General features: G+C 44.5%; 2 protein-coding genes across 2 annotated transcripts in view; one reads left to right on the top strand and one right to left on the bottom strand.

The window, feature by feature from the left end:
* Positions 1-114: 114 nt before the first annotated feature.
* Positions 115-1,788, top strand: nr0b1 (nuclear receptor subfamily 0, group B, member 1). The gene is made up of 2 exons (XM_079170937.1): positions 115-870; positions 1,292-1,788. The coding sequence occupies exons 1-2, from the start codon at positions 213-215 to the stop codon at positions 1,531-1,533; spliced, it is 900 nt and encodes a 299-aa protein (XP_079027063.1). The 5' UTR covers positions 115-212; the 3' UTR covers positions 1,534-1,788.
* Positions 1,789-9,963: 8,175 nt separating this feature from the next.
* The window catches only part of il1rapl1a (interleukin 1 receptor accessory protein-like 1a), a gene marked incomplete at both ends in the record, with an annotated part of 128,462 nt that continues 116,851 nt past the window's right edge, over positions 9,964-21,574 (bottom strand). The window contains 4 exons of the mRNA XM_079169837.1: positions 9,964-10,685; positions 13,395-13,565; positions 15,733-15,876; positions 18,683-18,828. Of these exons, the coding sequence (XP_079025963.1) occupies positions 9,964-10,685; positions 13,395-13,565; positions 15,733-15,876; positions 18,683-18,828 (1,183 nt within the window). The remainder of the gene's footprint in view (positions 10,686-13,394; positions 13,566-15,732; positions 15,877-18,682; positions 18,829-21,574) is intronic.

Consider the following 21,574-nt stretch of genomic DNA (forward strand, 5'->3'; position numbering starts at 1 on the left):
GAGGAGTTGGAGAAAGAGGAGGTGCCTGAGTCTGGGGAGGGCGGAATATGCAGAGAGTGAACAGGCTCTCAAAGCGCGGGGACAGACAGGAGCTAATATAAACGTGCTCGGGGCTATCGGGTTCTAGGAAAACAGCGCTACTTCTGTCACTGACCTCCTGCGCTTCAAAGAGACGGCGGGACGCACTGAGCTCCGGCCCATGTAGAGCGGCCATGGCCGCGCTGGAGGGCTGCCGCTGTCGGGGTGCGAGCGGTCGAAGCAACAACAGCATCCTCTACAGCATTTTGAAGAGCGACAGCCTTGCGAGCGCCGAGGAGCAACAACATCAACATCAACAACAACAACAACATCCCCAACAACAAACATTGCAACACTTGCTGCACAAGACCTCCTCCTCCGCCGCCGCCGCCGCTTCGCCGCAGGAGCTCCGGCAGCAGGCTTGCTCCTGCGGCTCCACGCGGCGCCGGGGCGTCCTCCGCTCCCCGCAGGTGACGTGCAAAGCCGCCTCGGCGGTCCTGGTGAAGACGCTGCGGTTCGTGAAGAACGTCCCCTGCTTTCGCGAGCTCCCGGAGGACGACCAGCTGACGCTGATCCGGAGCTGCTGGGCGCCTCTGCTCGTGCTGGGACTCGCGCAGGACCGGGTGGACTTTGACACCACGGAGACCGTGGAGCCCAGCATGCTGCAGCGCATCCTCACGGGTTTACCGGACAGGCAGAGCGAGGTGCCGGCGGCCGGCCAGAGCAGGGGGGCCGCCGGGGTCTCGGTCGTGGATATCGACGCTATCAGAGCCTTCCTGAAGAAGTGCTGGAGTGTAGATATCAGTACGAAGGAGTATGCGTATCTGAAAGGTGCCGTGCTGTTCAACCCAGGTAGGTCATACCTGTGCGTCAAAGTTATTTTACTCAGGTGTCACAATGCGGACTATTTAGCCTGTCGAGCGCCTCTCAGGCTGGGTTTAGTACAGGCAATCCTCATTAGCTTTTATTGATTAGCTTTATTTTTTTTAACATATAAGTTTATTTGGATATTAACTTAGCCAAGTGAAGTAGCGTATTACGTGACAACCATGTGTTTTAACAGCAGCATTGGTATCATTAGAATTAGATATAGAAGGTGCCATTAATCCTCCTACAATAGCCTAATCTATGTTACCGAGTCACAAACTTGGTGACTGATCTCGTATTTACATGTATCCTATGGAAACCATACTGACCCCCCCCCCCCCCCCCCCCCCCTCTCACTCATCTCACATTCCTCTCCTCCACCACGTTGTGTTCGTCTTCTCCCCAGACGTGGAGGGTCTGCGCTGTCTCCACTACATCCAGTCTCTGCGGCGGGAGGCGCACCAGGCTCTGAAAGAGCACGTCAGGCTGATCCACCGCGAGGACACGACGCGGTTCGCCAAACTGCTCATAGCCCTGTCCATGCTGAGGGCCATCAGCCCGCCGGTGGTCGCGCAGCTCTTCTTCAGACCCGTTATAGGGACCGTCAGCATCGAGGAGGTGCTCATGGAGATGTTCTACGGCAAGTAGGTCAATTCAGATGGACTGGCAGATGAAGAGGATATTCGGGACTACATTTAGAACTACTGTATAGGAGATCTTCAAGGACTGTGAAATGAATGACCATGTGCGTGCGTGTGTGTGTGTGTGTGTGTGCGTGTGTGTGTGTGTGAGAGAGCGAAAGGAAGACAGTGTGTTGAAGGCAAGAGATGTTATATTAGAGGAAAAAGCTGCTGGAATTCATAACTTAATTGTTTTTATACAAACTATTTTTCTATAATAAAAAAAAACTTTTGTTTACTGTCGTCTCTCTTTCTCTCTCTGTGTGTGTGTGTGTGTGTGTGTGTGTGTGCATATATGTGTGTGATATCAGCTCTGTCATCACTGACACATTTCACTGGGGCAAGTGTGTCCTAGACAGAATCTAAAGAGGGAGATAATATGTCGCAGTACGTAAGCAATGATATCTACTGTGTACTTGGAAATCTGACGTCACCTTAGAGTCTGAGTCACACTCAACGCCTGTTCACCTTATTAGTTATTGATAAAAGGTTCATCATGTCCACTGCAGATCAAGATGCCACTGCGGTAAAGATACTCACCCGCGCTGATCACTTGCCCGGCAGGTGAAGCGGGGAGTTTTAACAGTGGACCCGGTGACTTCTAAATACTGGTGAAATGCCATGTTAGACCACCAGAGTGCAACAGCACACCACACATGCGCGTCAGCCTCCCCCATCCACCAACACACACACACAGTGACAGAAATGGTGGAGCAAAAGTGCCCCAGGTAATGTTCCAACTGTCTATCCAACTCTGACCGTTGCAGTATGGAATTGTGTGGATGAAAGTATAGGAGGAAAGATGGAGGACTGGATAGAAGAAAAACAAAAAAAAATCATATCCCGCAGAGAAAAAGCATCTCGAGACTGCAGAAAAAAGGCAAAGACAGATACTGTAGGCGTATGGCGTCAACATACAGCATTAGGATCCATTAATTCTGTAGACATCTAAGTGATGAAACACTGTACAACAACGGGGCAAAGCTTTCCTGCTGCTACAGTATCACCAAATTATTTTATGAGTCCCTGGGCACCTGATTACCGCTTCCAGCTTCCAGTCTACTTAGTCACTGTTCAAAGGCCAGATGGTCTGTGTACCTGCGCTCAGTCCCTGCAGTTTTGGCCCACTTTGACAGAATAATCTGTCCAGAAGGTCGCTATTTAACACTTTGAATTTTACTTTAACCCTCGTAAATGAAAAGGAAGTGAAAATGAGTTTGAAAGAGATAGACATACATCCCCGTATCAGTCAGACATACTGTAGACAAGATCAGATGACCTCCCGTCTCCGGGTCAAAATAAGAAGCGTTGGCGTCGTTACTGTGCAACAGAATATGGAAACTGACTGGGTGTGTGAGTGAAGGAGTTCAACAGTGCAGGGCGGGAGGTGGAATATTGTTCAGAAGTCACAAAGCAGGAGAGTTTCAGCAAGCAACAACCTTATTAAACTCGCCTTTGATGTGGAGGGAAACGGACGGATGGGATCAAAGGTATCATCAGCCACATTCCTGAGTCTGATGGAGGTGTTTGGCAGGTTTTATTGAGTAAAGCTTGTCAGAGATCTCCACATTCATCCTCACATTCATTATGAAGTCATCTTATCTGCTTGCGAGAGCATCTGCTGTTCGGTGGTAGCGACAAAGGAACTAATAAATTGAAATATTAAAAAAAGTAGTAGACAAATGGATTTTCAAATATCAGTCTCAACAAAAAACTCAATGAAAAGATGTTTACATGAGCAGTCTTGGTTTCACCTGTGCCTCAAAGTAGCAATTGTGCCTCTGTGCTGGTTTTTTTAATATTGAGCACAGAATAACCACATGCACTCAAAATGAAATGGCACCGTGAAGGAAGGACTTCACGACATTAATAATGTGAGAACATGAAATATCAACTGGACGTTCATGTGAGACTACTGATAAGTCTCACACACCTCCCGGTGGTCTGATAAGGCAATGCAGGAAAAGACAACAATGACACACAAGATCAAACACACCCGCCCTGGCACATATGCAGTCTGCCACAGTGGACTTTGCTCTGAAGATATTCTTATTTCCAGGGATGGAAATAGTGGGCCACTAGAATATTTTATTCAAATGAAAGTACTGTTGTATTAAAAGAGGTTTTACTCAAGTACGAGTAACATTACTTAGATAGTATTTCAAAAGTAGGCCTATACTCTGAGTTTAGTGTCAGCAGGGTGGGCAAAGGAAAACGTGTGTTTATGATGAGGTTTTATTAGGGCTATAGGTGATATGGAAAAATCGAATATCACGATATTATTTGACCAAATACCTCGGTATTGCAACGATATTGGTCTCATGGCAGTTTGTGTACATGGACACAATTTTTTTTTCTGACTAACATTAGGTTTAGGCAACAAAACCACTTTGTTAGATTTAGGCAACATCATGATTAGGCTTAAAATGTCAACTGAGGCAGGCAACCAAACAAATAATAAAGGATTATCTTATCTTATCTTAAATGCTATAGGTTTAGGCAACAAAAGCACTTATTCTGGTTTAGGAACATTTTGAGACACATGGTCTCGATCACCATTCACCGACTCACTATGTGTCTTTCTCAATATTTGATACTACATCACTGCCTCTGACTGTTGCATAGTCACAGGGATGCGTTTAATTTGTGTGTCCACTAATTTACTTTCCATTGACATTGTGACAATTTTATGATTATTTCACTGCTGTGAGATGTTACCCAATGAGATTTTTGCGATTTTTGAGATACATAATCATCAGTAATGTTGATATAATGACTAAGTGTCATGTTATTTGCCTTTACCCAGACTGTTAGGTTCAGAAAATGACATCACATTACTGTGATGCAGCCTTTAAAAACAGAAAAAGACAATTACTTACAACATATAGCGATATCCAAAATCTACCCTATGTCGAAAACCAACATATATTCCTATACAGAGGGCACTTGGCAGTCTGTTTACACTGTTTACACTGTTGCCTTCCCCTTCGAATTAACCAGAAAGTTAATGTCCGACAGGAAATAAAAAGAGCTGTGGATACTCTGTGGGGGCAATGATATTCATTCAATAAGCATCATTAAACCACATCAATTAAATAGCCTTCCACTTCTTGTAGAATTAACAGCAGAATAAAACAACACCAAGGAAACACGTGAATACATTATACAGCGGCTACAACGAGCACATGAGAGAGCCGTTTTAACACACGCCCGCACACACTGCAGAGTGTCACCCATCAATAGTGTGTCTGTACGACACCGCCAAATCAGACACATCCGCTCCGTGTTCACCCTCTCCGCTGGTTTATTTTCAATTCAACATTCAATCAGCCTCTCTGTCGCAATGGGCTCCTCAAAGTTGTTCAAACATGTTGAGCTGAGAGGCTCTGCAGTTGCACAGTGAACGCAGACATCGCACGAGCCTTTAGCGTTGACCGCTTCGCCAGACCTAAATGTGTAGTTCATCTACTGGCCAGCAGGGGGCGACTCCTCTGGTTCAGAAGTCACATTGTATGGAAGTCTTTGGGAAAATGACCCAACTTCTCACTTCATTTATTACTTTAGTAAACATTGTAAAGTTTATGCTCTCAATCGTTTGTTCTTCTTCTTCAATACAGCATGATGTTCATAAATTATGGTCCATTTAGAATCAAATAGAACATAAAGCGGAGTATGCTTTAGGGCGGGGCTACCTTGTGATTGACACATTGATACATCTGACTATCGTGCACATTTTTTCCGCAATAGTGTAGCGATATTTCCATAGTATCGATATATATATATATATATCCTGTAGATGTCACTGGCTAGTTCCTGCTAAGCTAAGGCCCGTGACCTTTGGGTGCACTTTGGTTTCGAAAACAAATCAGGGAGTAATGACTTTGATGAAACAAGTGCCGTTTGCAAGCTTTGTCATGCTACAGTAAAACATTCAGGATACACGTGACACGTGTATTGCGATAAGTGTCGTGAGGTGCTTGCCAAAACACAGCCCCACTATCCAAGCTGAGCCGTATGGCGTCTCTACGTCCAAATATGGTCACCTCTGTCAGGCTTGCCTCACGAGATGATGGGTAATTGTCAAATGACTTGTTTTTGTCAAAATCGCTTCAATAACGAAATAAAATGTTTTTTGAATAAACCAGTTGTGTAACATAGTCTCTGCGTGGAAATGCGCTGCTTTCATATACCATCGTTAATCCTTAATATTTCTGTGTAAATGTAATAGGCTAGACTGAACATGACTGAACCATGTGGCGTTCAATGTTTACCTTTTTTTTTTACGTCTTCGGCTTCCCACTGGTAACCCCGTGTTTAACGTCACATTGCTATGAATTGTGGGTAATTCCCTTGGGAAACAGTCTGCAGAAATGTGTTCATAAAGGGCTCAAAATGTCTGCGAGAGAGAGCCCTAAAAAACTCGACGATTTGACAGTGGGACAGCCCTAAACCCTCAGGGACTTTGCGGGAACACGCCTCAAAGTCTGCGAGTGTGGAGCGTGATATTGGGCCATACAATCTATTCAGTGAACCCAGTGAACCTAAAGTTCACTCAACACGTGGGTGCGTTTGATTTGTATCACTTGGCGTGTCCCCTGGGTGGTGCATTAAACCAGTGATTAATTAAGGTACAACCTTTTTAACCTTAATCCACAATGAAGTATTTCTTTATTATACTGCATTGTTTTACTGTTCATTAACTGCTAAGTCTGGCACAGGTGTGTCCCCCCCACACACCTCCTGACACTGCCAGTGAAGGTACACATTTAAAACATGTTTTTTTCCGCCCAGAGGGTCACCTCCGTGAAGCTCAGCTCTGCTCTCCTGCAGCCGCAGACACCCCAGCAGCTTCTGATTTGACTCCTTTATTTTTTATTCCAAGTAGTAAAGCCTACAATTATTGAGAAAAAAATGAATAAAAGTCAAATGACTGATTTACAAATACACAAAAAACTATGTCCATAACAAGAGTAAATATAATTTGTTACCCCCCCCCCCCCCCTGCTGATTTCTGTCTATCTCCTCTAGATGTTCCCTCTCGACAGGGTGTTTTTTTTCTCTCCAATTAAGTCCTTAATTGCTCTAGGTAATAAAGAGTCTATTAATCGTGTCTGCTAATCAAACTCCAGCTGTCTGGTAGGAGGCTGCCAACACGCAACAGTCGCCATCTCTACTTGTGGTGGACAACATGTTGTGTGTGCTTGCTTGCGTGCATGCTTCCAACTGTTGGTTTCTGTATTAGGCCTCCAGTGATTGTGGTTCACTTGTGTTTTCATTGATACAGTTATAGCTGTTTTTTTTCCCTTCTTTGCGCTTGCATAGTCTGAAACCATCCGAGCTTTCCAGCTTTGTGCACCCTGGCACCAACACAAATGTCCATAGCCTGTCTTTTATGGTGACAGACTCTGTCTTTCACTCACTTTCTCCTTTCCTCTCCCTTTTACTCTGTCCCTGTCTTTTTTTTCCCCTCTGCCCCAGTTTCTCTTTTCTCTGTTCTCTCCTGGGGTTGACAGAGAAACAGTGAATCTGCTTTCTGTCTCTGTGTTTACCAGCGTTCTATCACAAACACCCCTTGTAGGTAGTGTGAATCCCCAGGAGATGGCACTGTTTGCCAGCACTGCACCACCGTTGTGTTTAGGTTGCACAGAAAAAGTCAGGCATCAAAAGAGGCTCCTTGGCTCTAAGCCAAAAATGTTTCTTTTATCAGCACTTTTTTTTTTTTAAAGGTTTATCTTTTGGCATTTCTGCCTCTATCTGACAGGAACGATAGACAGGAACCGTGGGGAGAGAGCAAGGGGGATGTCCTATCAGGGAAATTGCCATTGCATGGTGAGGGTTGTAGACTACAAGGCCTCTTCAACCTGTGAGGTTCTGATCATGACCTCCGTGATTACATGTCTAATTGATGACCTTTCTCATTTGCGCTCTGCATTGACATTCTGCTGGAAATGATAATGCTTGTCAGTGTCGTATGATGTAATGTGAGAATCGCTGGAGGACAGGAACACAAAGAGTCCAAACATCTGGACAGTAGCTCCTCCCTACTCTCTTTCGTAAAGCCCTCATGACTCATTGTTTGCAAAAGCACATCTCATAATAGGTTTGTCTGGGGTTTCTGAATCAAACTGCTCATATGAACAACGAAACACTTTTTTGCTTGCTGCTTATAGAAGACATTACGAGATCCCCTCCAAATATGAGTCAAAATCCACAGTCCTCGTTCTACGGACAAATGTTCAGCCGAAGCTAACATGATGCTTTAGAATGACCTCTCCTTCGTGATGCCATCTGACCAAAGCAGCTCGGCATGGAAACGCTGCGGGGAATCACGGAGGGAGTTTTGTGCTTTTTGTGAAAAGACGGTATTGATTTGATTAACTCAAGACTGCTGAAGCCTCATTTTGGTGTTCCATCGGAAACAAGTCAACAAGGGGTCTCCTCACGGCCAGCGTGAAGCAGCAAGCAAAACGGTTTCAATGTTTGAAAAAGAACGTGAATCTATCCGTTATAACCTGTAGGCATTTCCGCAAATAATCAGAATGTGCAGATGCACACGCTGCTTTGTGGTTGACTGGTGCTATAGTCTTGTAGTGTTGTCCGCTGTAAGAGCAGCTGGCAGGTGAGGGCACAGTTTACTTTTCAACAGTATCTGGAGACGCTGATGCGTGTTCATCTTCCCCGACAAACTCACTTTTCCACTCGTTACTCGTACAGCCGTAGAGAGTGATGGACATGCCGTGAATCTGACTATTAATGTGTATTTTTGGGTGTGTAATCGGTGCGTGAGGCAGAGGTTATGACTGCCAACGTGTGGTCGAAGTCGGACACAAAAGAAAAACATCAAGGAAATCAATGTTTTTAATGTGCAGTGAGAAAGTAAGGGCAACTGATTATGATTGTGTTTCTATAAAGATAGACATTTCTTTCAGAGTGAAAATCGTGTTTATATATTTATATAAATATCTATATTATATATAGAATACATATCTATTTGCTATGCATACTCAAAAATCACACCTTCAAATATATTTAAAAAGTCTTTCAAAACACAAATGTATTCTTGTCTTTCCTTAAACATGAACTATCCATATGAACCAAAGTAATTATCAGGATGGGAATAGTATAATGTTTTAAAAAACCAAAACATTGAAAATGCTTTGCTTTTGAATCTAGAACAGTAGAGGAGATATTTTTTTTTCATGTGGGATTCAAAAGCCACCTTAACCCCTTAACAAACCAGGAACCACATTGCAAGTGTACAAAACCAGCATAACACTTATACACAAATCCTCCTTTCTATGGTCGATGAAATGCAAATAAGTATGACTTCTCAAGCAAACTCTTTTGTGTTACAAAAATAGAATTCTTTTTAAAATAATCTACAGATTTCCTTTTAAGGTGAGGCATTTCACTATCACTCTAAAACAGCAAGGCTGTTTGTTTCAATAGAAAATATGAAGCTTTAGAGAGAGATCTGCCGGTCTATCTGATTGGAGAGGACTAGCACTGCCCCCCAATCGCTCCCCCTTTTCAGTCCCACAGGAAGGTCTATTTTTTGCCAGCTCCTCCTTCTTTTTGCATATTCTATGATTTTTTAAAAGAGTTTCCTTTTAAACTAGATACACCTTTTACAGGTAAACAAAAAGAAGTTTCAGCTCCATGAAGCTCCTGAAATGTCCAGGCAATTCCAAAAAGTGTTAAAAATGTTCTCTTAAACTACACAAAGATTTAAAAAACAAAGGAAATAAAACACAACAGCGCAGGTGCATGACATACTGGCTTTCCAAACAAGCGCATTGAAATAAGAGTAGAAAACAAACTAAAAAGAATAAACAATAAAAAATATACAACTCTGTGTAACAAGTTAAAGCAAAGTCCTACGGTAGAGAAGGCAACAAACATGGTTGAATAAAACAAACGAAAGAACAAAACAGGAAAACACTGATGCTACAAATAAATTGAAACATATGTACAAGACCCTGTTTTCCTTTTGTTTGTGTGTATGCACATCTGTGTATGTATGTGTATGCACAATTGCCATAGAGTGTTGGTTCTTTAATGCGGAGTTCTCGCAAGTCCGTATCTCGCTTCTGGACGAAACAAGTGTCTTCATCACGTCTCCTGTGGTTCCGCATAGGAAACATCCTCTGTAAACAGAGGCGCTGTCCACTTGAAAAAAAAACAAAAAACTAAACAAACAAGGGAAACTATGTCCGAAAAAAACCTGCTGTATCGCCATCACTTGCTGCCAGTTCACAACGGTTGGAACCGAATGGATCCAAAACACTTACGCCGTAATCACGACCATAAACTGTGTTCCTAAGAGCCACCAGACTGAGCCTCGTCATGTCTGGCTCTGACTGATCCTCCCACAGCCGATTGCTGAGCCTCTTCATCACTACCAGATGACACTGGAGATGCTGGTTTCTCTCGGCAGCAGCGGGAGCATGGCGTTGTTGGCGTGCGCCTCCTCCAGGCTGTGCTCTCGGCTCTTCCCGGGGGGCCTCTGTCCGTTCAGCAGTGTCAGTGGGATGTTGCAGTAGGTGTGCTGGTTCCCCATAGAGGAGAGATGTGGCAGGGTCCCTCCTGGGGGCAAGTCATACTCGTAGCTGCGGTAGTAGTGTTTCTGCCTCATGGTGGTGTGGTAGGTGTTGTGGAAAGTGGAGCGCAGCTCGGGGTGGGCGGTCGCCATGGCGGTGGAGGTGGCCGCTGCCATGGAGATGGCGGAGACGGTCTGCAGCTCTCCGAAGGGGCCCTGCTCGCTGACGTCCAGCGCCGGCTCGTGGGTGAGCATGGGCTCTGTGCGCCTGAACGGCATCTCGTACTGCAGCTGCTTCCAGAACTTGGAGTTGAGCTTGTTGCTCTTGGGGCCGCGCCACTTGATGACAGTGAGGGTCTTAATGGTATGCTTGAGAGCCTCCATCTCCTGGTAGTTCATGATGCCGCGCAACTCGGCGCACTCGATCAGGATGACTTTGATCTCGCCAGTCACCAGCATGTTGCGCAGCCGCGTCTCCAGCTCAAAGATGCTCCAGCCTCGCCGCACCACGTAGTTGGGTGTCATAACTATAATGAGGCGCTTGCTCTGGTCCACACAGCGTGCCACGTCCTCTATGTAGGCTGCAGGAAGCAGCAGGGTCGAGAGAGAGAGAGAGAGAGAGAGAGAGAAAGAGAGAGAGAAAGATGCATAAGACATGGGAGCAGCAAAATAGCAGAGTAATGTGCAGTCAGTATGTTTTGAGCTAAAGATATGATTTAATGAGGACAGGACTGTGACACCAGGATGAACATACAGCATTAGACACAAAACACAAGACAATGACAGGTGGCTATTTTGCTGTCTCCCTCCAGTACCTGCTCAAATAACAGCTCATTTAGTCTGTAGCTCGTAGTGTGTGGAGAAAGACAAAGGGACAATGTATGTGTGTGTGTGTGTGTGTGTGTGTGTGTGTACACACACATCTAAAAGCCAGGTCTTTCTTCATTTGAATATGTCTTTTGTTGTGGTGCAGTGTAAAGTATTATTCTGTGTATTGTAATCAATACTCTGGAGGGCAGACCCACAGGCAACGCTAAGCGCTGCACTAAATGGCTCTCGATAGGGGGGGGGGGCATGATTGATAAAGCTGCACACAGTCTATAGGATTAGGCTTGAGAGTCGCCGTCTCCTGAATGTTTCAGATCACACAACAGTGCCCCTCTATGCGTCTCTTTGAGACGTCCTAGGAGGCAAGTAAATGACAGCAGCTGATACAAGAGGAAAAGACTGAGGGCGAGTACCTCCAAAGAGTCGTGTTTCGTCCTGGTAATGCTCATTGGTGAGACCTAAACATAAACATTTTGACATTTAGGTCACAGGCAGAACACAGTACAAAGACACAGAAAGATGCTCAACACAGTTGTGAAAAGCGGCAGCTTCTCCTCGCATTCATCTTTTTTTTATTTCACATATGATTAATCATATACCATGTTTCCCTGATTGGACATTCATCTACAATGAGTTTTCTTGGCACTGATGCCAGCAGCAATCTTCTTTTGATTAAAGGAAAGAGGCGGCAGGGCTCGGAGCCTTCACACATTTTCCCACTGATGTTTAATTCTATCTGGTCCAACTAGGACGTGTTTGCGTTTTATCTGTTCCACATGAAGCCTACAGTACAAACACACAGCGTTACTACTAACTAGAGCACACTGTGCGCCACTGGCATAGACGGACTACTAAGCAGAGTTAGCACGCATGAGAATTATGTTCAGACAGAATTTTCATGGATTTATTAATGCATGGATGAAAACCATGAGGATGATGAATTTGTTCAATATACCAGCTCCTGGTACACTCTGTATACCATATTCCCATGACTGTAGAACGTAATATGAGACTAGCCAGTGTGAAATACTAAGACGTTTTAACCAGAGACATTAGAGAGGATACAGGAACATTGGTCAATCGTATTTGATTTCCTTCTTCTCTTATTTGGAAATCTGGAATAATCATCGACTAATCATTTGTGAGTGTGAATGCTTGAATCTGCCCACAAAGCACAAAACATTGCAACACAAGACAGTGACAGTGAATAACAAAACAGACGGACCACACATAACACACCAATGAAGTTAACCAGTGAAGGGCCATGCCTCAACCACAACTCTAAACACCTGTCAAGACTACTTATCCCTGGTTAACCCATCCTAACCCATCCACAATGCTATTTTCCATCACACCAAAGGATCAACTCAGCATGGATCTCAAACTGTGGATCAATCTGTATGATTCAATGATCTGTTGGAAAGCGATTCTACATTTCAGTCCTGTCATTCTTGACTCTTTCCATATCTGCCACAACCTCGACTGGAGGCTGGAGTGGACAGCTTACCAGCTCTCCTTTGTCTGCACTCCATGAACTGCCACAGCTGCCAATGTTTGGGGACACTAATGGTCTAGGGAGTCCATACTCAATCACTCTGATAACACAGCAGTTGTAGGAATCTTAAAGATCACGTTCTCCAGCCATCGTGCATCGTTCTGCCTTCTGGACATCATGTATCGCTGCAATGTTCTGTAATTCTGCTCCTCCAACATCCAGAGCTGTTTTCCAAGAATCTCCTTTTTTTTCTCACAGCAAAACGCTTGCCACTCACTTCCGAACTTCTCAGCCTCTGCGTCCGTTCCCTAGGCATCGTCGACTTAACTCTATGTTAAATACACATCCTTGCTGGCTTCCTGAGTCGCTCCTTATAATCCTTCTCTTCACCCCAGTCAATCTGACCATTGCCATTTATACTTCTGACTCTCAGTCAATCTGACCATTGCCATTTATACTTCTGACTCTCTGGCATTCACAATCTGGAGAAGTAAAACCAGCTGGGAGCTTCATTCCCCCTCCTGTCTCAGCCCATACGAGCCGCTGACCAAATACATCAGTTCCAGGTAGCTGCCACCAAAGCCTCACTTCAAGACACACTCTGTCTCACTGAAACAGGGAGAATGGCCACTAGATTCTTCGTTATACATTTTTACCAAGACCTCCGCATTACTGGCATATCTTTACAACACTATTCCAGCATTGGCGCAGCTTCCACAGCAGCCAAACCGGACAAATCAGCTCAAACCAATCAAGTCCTCAGTTGCTGATCATCTCCTGCATTTCAGTCCGATCGGCCGAAACGAACAACTTCCTCCTCCACCTTCATCCTCTTCCTCACATAAATCCTCTACATCCAATAATTCTCTTCCCTCATTTTGTTTAACCCTTTCCTTTTGTAAATGCACCTCACACTCCGATACAATTATGACACATGAACATATATACCACGTATATACAGACTTACTTCCTGTTGGGATGAGGTCTCGATCTGGGATGAAGAGTTTGTAGCCGTAATGTTTCTCCAGGACATCGGGGAGGATCTCCAGGGCAAAGCGCTCCTCCTCCCTGGTCTCCTGACTCCACTGGTCAGGGTCCACTTTGGTGTAGGACAGGTACGCATCGTAGTCTTTGTTTTCTGAAACACGGAGAGAAACAACAGGGAGCGGCTCATGAAGAAGGTGCACCAAATGCATTGACATCCAGCTCAAAAGGCACAATATCCCTGGAGTCCTCATGGCACAATGAAAAACGTGTACACACACACACACTCGATGGGGAAAAGTACGAGGACACCTGAACAGTGCAGCCATATTTGATTAGAACCATCTCATTCCAAATCCATGCAGGCTTTGCAGCATTTTACAATTGCTTTGGCTCAACTTCAATTATAAAACCCTAAACACAAAACCCTATACTACTCATTTTGGGATCAAAATCTTCATTTGCATAGTAAACTAAATGAAAATGTCTGTATTAAATTAGTTATTAATTACACGGTTAGTTTATCAAAGCATCACAACACTGTAATATATTTTTTTATTACATTGAAATCGTTGTTGCGTTGTAAAATAAACTATTATCAAATATTGAATACGCTGTAGAAGTGTCAAAATAATGTAGGCTAGAGTCTGACTTCAAACCGCAGTAAAACGTCAGTATACAAACTTTAAGACAAAATGATGATTGTGTTTGCACTTCATGTCATCAGTTTACGTTGTCTGCATCAACCCCAAAGTTTATTTTGATTCAAACCACTAAACCGGGGATATTTCAATCATATCTGCGTTTTTTTTTTGCCAAACGCTGCTATTACAGTCTCTGCTCTTCTGGGAGTGCTTTCCACAGAACCTAGATTCAGGCATTTGCTCCCATTCAGCCACTGAAGTATTCGTGAAGTCGATCACTGATGTGAATAATAAGTGATAAAGTTATAAAATGTCTCGTAGTCAACATTCCGGCTCATCAGGTTCACCATTTCTTTCTTGATCTCTCGCTCTTCTCATGCTGGAACAGGAAAAAATACTTCTCCAAACCTGCTTTAGCATCCATAATTGGAACAGAAGTGGCCAAGATAAAAAAAAACTAAAAACAGCCACCCATCAAAATTATACAAGAGCATTTGGTCTGGGGTGTCCATATATCTGTGGCCATACAGTGTATATGAACGATAAATTGGAGTAGATACAAAAATACCCAAATCAAGACTCAGGCAATATCCTATTCCCAAACTCAAAATGATTTCCCAGAAGACAGTGGGAAGAACTGAAAAGGCAGAAAATAGACGATGGGGAAAAAAAGCCCTCCTTGTGACATGTTCAGTGAGTCCTAGTCATTATGCTCTGAAGAAACTGGATTGTGGGCCAGCCAAAAAGGGAAAAGGGGCTTTTTCACTAACTCTTTGAGGAGCACACGTCGCTTTGAAACTTACTGGAAAGGCCAGGGCTGCGCTCGACAGGATCCACACATCAAACGACGCCTTCAAATTAGCAACCAACCTCAAATTAACCACCTCGCAAACTTGGAAAATCAAAAAAACGCTTGTATCTGCGGTTCCCTGACGGTATGACTTAATCATGTGGAAGTTTGAGTCAACAAAACAGCGTGTAATAGATAATTCATGCTACTGTAGAAACAATCCAATGATTAAAAAATGAGTTCAGTCTTTCCGGAATTTTCTGAAAAAGAAAGCAAAAACAAAAAAGGGAAGATACCAGGACACAAACAGGCAAATCGTTAACTGAAGCAAAAGTTAACTATAATCTGTAGAGAAAACAGAAAGTTGCCCTCAAATTTCAGGATGTATGCGCTCCCTATTTGTCTCTCAGGGAAGGAGCTTCGAGCCTGCGCAGTCCCCATGTCCCGCTATCTGGCCTTCGACAGCAGAGGGCGGGCATCATTCCATGACATATTGAGACTGATCTCTTTTTAAATGGGCAACAAATTGAAAATCTGTCTCCTCTCTTCCCTATGCAGGCAATGCACACACAATCTCTACACCAACAGTTGAGAGAGAGACAGGAAATGGGCTCCTGTCACTGAGATAGGGGAAGACATTTGTATCTACCAGGGAGTCTGTTATGGATAGAGGCTCTGACAGAACACACACACACACACACACACACACACACACACCTACACACACACACAATAAATCTTATGCACATGGGTAAAGAATCCACGCTCGCGCAACATCGGAATTCGGAAAAGAAAGGCCTGGTGAAAAAAAAAGGTAAGAGCAAATTGTACGTCTTTATTCAGAAACAGAGCGAGGATTTGTTTGTGATGCTTTGTGCCGTCTTTACCTCCGTCCACATCCTCGCTGCCAAAGTGCCTCCTGTAGAAAAGCATCAGCTCTATCTTGTGGCATTTGTAGAGGGAGATGAGGAAGATGAGCAGCAGCAGGATCGCTCCCAGCCCTCCTGCCAGCTCCACGGTGTACATGAGCTCTGCTGAGGACGACACATTTGAAACGGGTGAGACAATCATGGCGCCGAATAGGGTATACACATACCCCTTATGCACACAGAAAAACAGGCAATTGACTTCTTATTTCTGCAGCGCTATGGGCTCATAGGTCATTTCCTTCTGCCCCGTTCCCCTGGAAAACTCACAGGATAGGACACATTTACATTTGCTGGAGCGCCGGATAACCATCAGTATTTTCAGTGCGAAGCAGCATCAATCTTCAGGGGGAAGAGACGCGAGGCTCATAATGACTTTGGGAAAAATGAGAGGGCACAGTGCAAGGAGACACATGGAGAAAAAAAAAGAAAGAAAAAAGACAGATGATGAGAAATTGAGTTCATTTCTTTAGAGCAGCGCAGCGACGACACAGCTCTGCACTTTGGCTGTAGCCCAGAGTGGCACTTGTGACAATTCTGGACATGGATGGAGGCATTTTCAAAACAAAAGGCTTCAGTCTACTCATCTCACTCACTCCCTTCTCCATCATACCTCTTCTTGCTTCTCCTACCCCCTCTTTTCTCTCCCAGTGTCTCTCCATTCATTTCTCTTCTCCATTATCTCCTCTCCGTCTCCCCAGAGACCCAGCTTGCGGAAGGATGAGTTATGTGGTGTGTGAGAGCAGCGTTTACCTGGTTGGCTCAGCTAGAACAGGTCCACCTCATATCTCTGTCACTGTGGACTGGAGCACTGCACGGCTGCCATGGCAACCCCAAAGCAGCCACTACTTTATTACAGATTACGTACACTGCAAAATACCTTTACATGTCTTTCTCTCTTTTCAATGCAAGCCATTTTATTTGAATCGCTTTGCTTCCGACGAGCGAGTGATACTTCATTTCGAGTTAATTTCACTCATCAAGAGAAAAGCTAAAACATGTGAGGCTGAGTTAAAGGAAGTTAAGTCATCCCACCGTACGCTAACATCTGTGCACCTGCTGCTGGCGGTAGTTTCGAGAAGGCAAATAAGGGTATTTCCCCAAATGTCAAACTTGTCCTTTAACTTGTACAGACATCATCTGTATCAGTCGGCACATTACCCTTGATGTTATTTATTTTTAATGAACAACTGCTAATATCTCAGAAAGACAGCGGTATTATTTCGGCCCTGTAAAATGTAATTTCCTGACCGTTCCTTAAAACTTTAGTGCTTTTAACTAACAAATCATTCACCACTACGTCCATTCTGCCTCCTCTCTTCCCATCTCTCTCCTCCTCCTGATAACGAAGGGAAGCCAGCCCGCAGAGACATCACATACCTGCTGCAGGGTTTATGAGTGATGCATTCTGGGAGGGGAAACATGAAATAAACATCAGAATAATATGTGTGTGAGAGAGAGAGAGAGGGAGAGAGAGCTTGACTTGAAGTCTTTCTTAGCATCCCTCTCCTTAGAAATGCTGCTTTGACAGGGAGAGTTAAATGAAGCTGTCTGGAGCCTACAAAGACCACTCAAAAGGAATTGGGCCATCTACAAAAGACGGTCACAGAGACAGAGATTAAAGCGGAGAGACAGACAGATAAAGACTTACAATGTAATTGTATGCTGAACCTATTGGCCTGTTGGGAAAAGCTGAGGACCAATTTGCTGTTTAAACAGCCATCAAATTACCTCTCTTTGCAGGGTGACAACCAGTGCGTGAAAAGAGCTTCAGACAAGTCATGCTAGAGAGCCAAAATAGCTACAGAGCTGCTGGAGCACACATAGAGAGGAACGGCGCAACCGACTGGAGCTAGAAGCACAGATGTGTTAACACATGCGTAGATGGAAAAAGAAAAATGGACCAACAAAGGACAGACAAAAGGATGCTGTTGAAAACAGTGCTGGAAGGTATTTGGTCGTCTGAAGTGAGGTACATGAAGTCTTCTATGTCCTGGTTAATAAATATTTCAAAAACTAAAGTGATCTCAAAGAGTCGGTTGGGTTTATACCGTGAGCACCTGAAAGCTTTAAACCTGATTCGTTGGCTACTTGGGGACAGCAGCAAAAATAAGCTGTAAAACACAACACAGTTATACCGTACCATGACCGTATAAAGCAAACATGGCAAACATAAAACGTTGCTCACTTACAAATCTCTCAGATACAGAGCAACATTAGCGTTCATTAGGGTTTGTGTCTTGGGCCACCTGTTGTATGCAAGTCCAATATTTCCTCTCCTTTTAGCTCTGTGTGATCTCCACCGAGTCTTGAGCGAAATATCTGGTTCTAACTTTGTCTGTCTGGTTATATGGTGCTGGGCAGGGAGTGTACAGTGGGTTTATTGAAGCTTTTACCACTGAAAACAATCAGCTGAAAGACGCTAAAACGTTCCGTAGAGTGGAGGGAAACTGCAGTCAGGTGAAAACTCTTTGTGGGTTTGTTGCTACAAGCGAACCCTTTCACATTAGCCGAATAGAAATACTGATGAGAGCCGCATCGACCCCTTTAACTTCAATGAAGCAGCGACTTCTGTGCAGCCAAGTTTTGCTCACAACACACAGAATTTTATTCTGAAGATACTAAATATGTAAGGCTGACATTTGGGGGAATTTGTTTAAAATAATGCAAAAGACATCGAGACTATTTTCATTTGATGAAGACGGAGCAGCAAGGCTTTGAATTCTTCATTCATCATATAGCTTTAATGAAGAGCTGACACTGAATATGTATGATAGTGTCAGACAGTAAGGGATTAGGTGAATTCTTCCAACCTTAAAGCCACTCTCACGGAAATGAAATGAAAAAAACTGGATGTTGAGGAGTTGACACTCCTCAAGGTTTCAAGTGGGAAACGTCAAAGAGCCCTCACCCCGTCTGAAGAGCTGGATGGTAGCTTGGCGACGGCCGTTACCATTTTCCACATAACAGGAATAATTTCCCAGGTCCTCCTCCTCCAAGGAGTCAATAGTCAAGGAAATGGCCACTTCCTGCTCACCAAGATGCTCCTTGACGATCCTGCAAGACAAACACAAAAACTAACTGAGCACTTCATCTCTGCAGCAGTCATTTTGGAAAACAGTAGATGAGAGGAGGCTTTCTGCGCTAATATACAAGAACGTGTAATCAGTGCAAATGAATGTGACGGCAGGCGGCGTGAACGTGTCGGGGCGAAGAGCGTTGTGATCCAGAGTGCAGCGATCCCAGAAATGCCCGTGAGCAGCGTGTTTTCTGTACAACTGTACCTTGATGAAGACCCTTTTGTGTTACTGTAAGTACTCCAAAGGTATGTTCATTTCTTCTCTCTGCACTCAAAACATATGAGAAATGAAAATCAATAAGGGCTCTTCCTCGGCGTATGCGGGGGGGGGGGGGGGGGGGGGGGTGATGGGGGGGAATCAAATAATGGCGATCAGAAGAAAATCTTTTTATAGCGGCTGCCATGGTAACAGAGAGAAAGTAATATTCCATTAAGTAAATGAGTGTCCCTCGCTGGGCTGGTTGAGCCTGATGGAGGACAGAATGGGGAGATAATGCTCCCTCATAGCGTGGATACACTACTTAGCCCACTTTTGCAGCACCCTCAACACAAATTACACATTGGAGGAAACAAAGTGCAAATGAGAAAGAGATCTCCTCCGTGTGTGTGTGTGTGTGTGTGTGTGTGTGTGTGTGTCTACTGTATGTGTTAATAAGGGCTGTGTTGAGAAGGCGGAGTGGGATGAGGAAAGTGTGTGTGTGTGTGTGTGTGTGAGTGTGTGCTTGAGTGTGTAGGGGTATAATGACTCTCAAGCTTCTCTCTTCTCTCTCGCCTTCTAGCCGATAAACTGCACATAAGGACGGCTTGTTGGGGAGATTTGGCATCAGTAATTGAAAGTGTATCATGGGCTTTGCGTGGAGAGGCTGAGGCGGTGCTGATGATATTTGTATTTTCAGCTGAGTTTGTTGTGCAATGGGGTTCGGGGTGCGTGGGGTGCTAGGAGAAGTAGGCACGGGGAATAATTCATGTCTCTCCGGGGAGTGGTGGGTACTTTGAAGCCTACAGTTTCACATTATCACATTATTTGAGGCAACGGAGCTCGCCGCCATACAACCTGATGGATAATGACCACCGCTGTTCAACTGGAGTCTCAAAAGGCGACGATGAGGACCCTGAAGTTAGAGCGGATGGATAACAAGGTCCAGGTGATGCGCACCGATAGGGATGGGAGGTGAATGACAGCCCGTGACACACTTACAGTACAAACAGCTGGACTGGAAGAGCGGAATTGAACGATGCTTCACGATGCAAGATGTTCCTACAATGGTGAACCAGACGGACGAAGATGTGCAGAACTCCATGTTCAATTGTAAAACTCTTCAAATACCTTTCCTTGGGGTGATTGAGCTTATCGATATCAAGTTAGCCGAATGATTAAATCGTGAACACATTTTCAACTATGGCCGCTGCAGGCACTTCTTCTTTTCAGTATTTTCTCTCCCTTCCTCACGAGCAAATTCTCTGCGTTTGCAACTTATTCGTTCCTTTTGCATGCGATTTCAGGTGCAACTGCAAAACAACCAACTGATTTGGGTCAACAACAATATCGATCACCTTCTTTATTATGCTGAGCCAGATTTGTTCTGCTAATTTATTAATCTCTGCATGCTATGCTAATGTACAGTCATCCGTGCTATGATAACAACAATAGCCCTGTCCCAGTGGCGCAAATGAGAATTTATGGGCTCGGGCTAGAAATGAACTCCTCTGAATCAATAGGCTCGGAGTTGGGTCAATAAATGCCTGCAGAAACTCTGTGCCTGTGGTATAAGCGCTCGTCTCTTAGCTCGAGCGTGGCTACTGATACATTAGTAATAAAGCTAAAGTGTGTGAGTGCCAGCCTGAAGACCCTTAGAAAGTTGCCCAATGGATCATCTAGAAAAGGTAGACAGCTTGGCTGCAGGGTAAGCACACGTTTGCTCATGTTCAGTGTCTCCTATCCTTTCCCTCCATCGCTCCCTGTCTTTGCCCATGGTCCTTAGATCCGCCTGACTTTGTGGAAGCAAAAAACACAAGGCACGGTGCTGGATGTGGAAAAGCTCAGGGTGGCAGCATCAGCAACAGAGAGAGTGGATGATCAAATGCATTATTGATCCGCTGCATGAAATATCGCGATGATTTATTAAAAAGATAACTCCTCAGCCAGTGAGCGGGGGTAGTCCTGGTGTCGGGGACTAACAGAGGAAGAGAGAGACAAGGCAGACAAGAGAGCAGCGTTGGGGGTTTAAAATGAGATTTGTTTCTGTTGCATGTTCATATCAGTGCACAAGCAAACTCCCTATCAGGAATATTTCTTCTTTACTTTCCTCCTAAGTGACTTCTACCATATTTCTTACTCTTTCCATTCCTTTTCCTATCGGCTCCCTCTCTCTTTCTCTACCTCTCGCTCCCTTCCCCTCCTCCTCCTCAGCTCCCCACAGCCCATCTGCATGCCGCTATAGGTGGGTGCAGCGAGGGAGATAGCGATAGTGGCGGCGGTGTGAAAAATGGCAGTTGTTAACCATCTGACAGGGCTGTCTCCCCAGAGCTGCAGCCTCTCCAAACAGCCCTAATGGGAAACATGCACATTGACCAGGGAATGGACTTGTTTAAATGTGTTACAACACTAGGAGGGAAAGAAACATGGAAATGGGCTTGTTTTAAATGTCTTAGGGCTCTGAATGTGAGGCTTGTTGGGCCAATTGTACAATCTTAAATTTAAAGGAGACAGCAAGAGAGGGCAAG

Source organism: Pholis gunnellus (assembly GCF_910591455.1).
Source record: "Pholis gunnellus genome assembly, chromosome: 12".
In the NCBI taxonomy this organism is placed as follows: domain Eukaryota; kingdom Metazoa; phylum Chordata; class Actinopteri; order Perciformes; family Pholidae; genus Pholis; species Pholis gunnellus.

Bases quoted from the DNA above. Each gene is read 5' to 3' on its own strand.
- nr0b1 (XM_079170937.1), top strand. From the start codon at position 213: ATGGCCGCGCTGGAGGGCTGCCGCTGTCGGGGTGCGAGCGGTCGAAGC. The intron at 871-1,291 runs GTAGGTCATACC...TCTTCTCCCCAG, and splicing joins TGCCGTGCTGTTCAACCCAG to ACGTGGAGGGTCTGCGCTGT.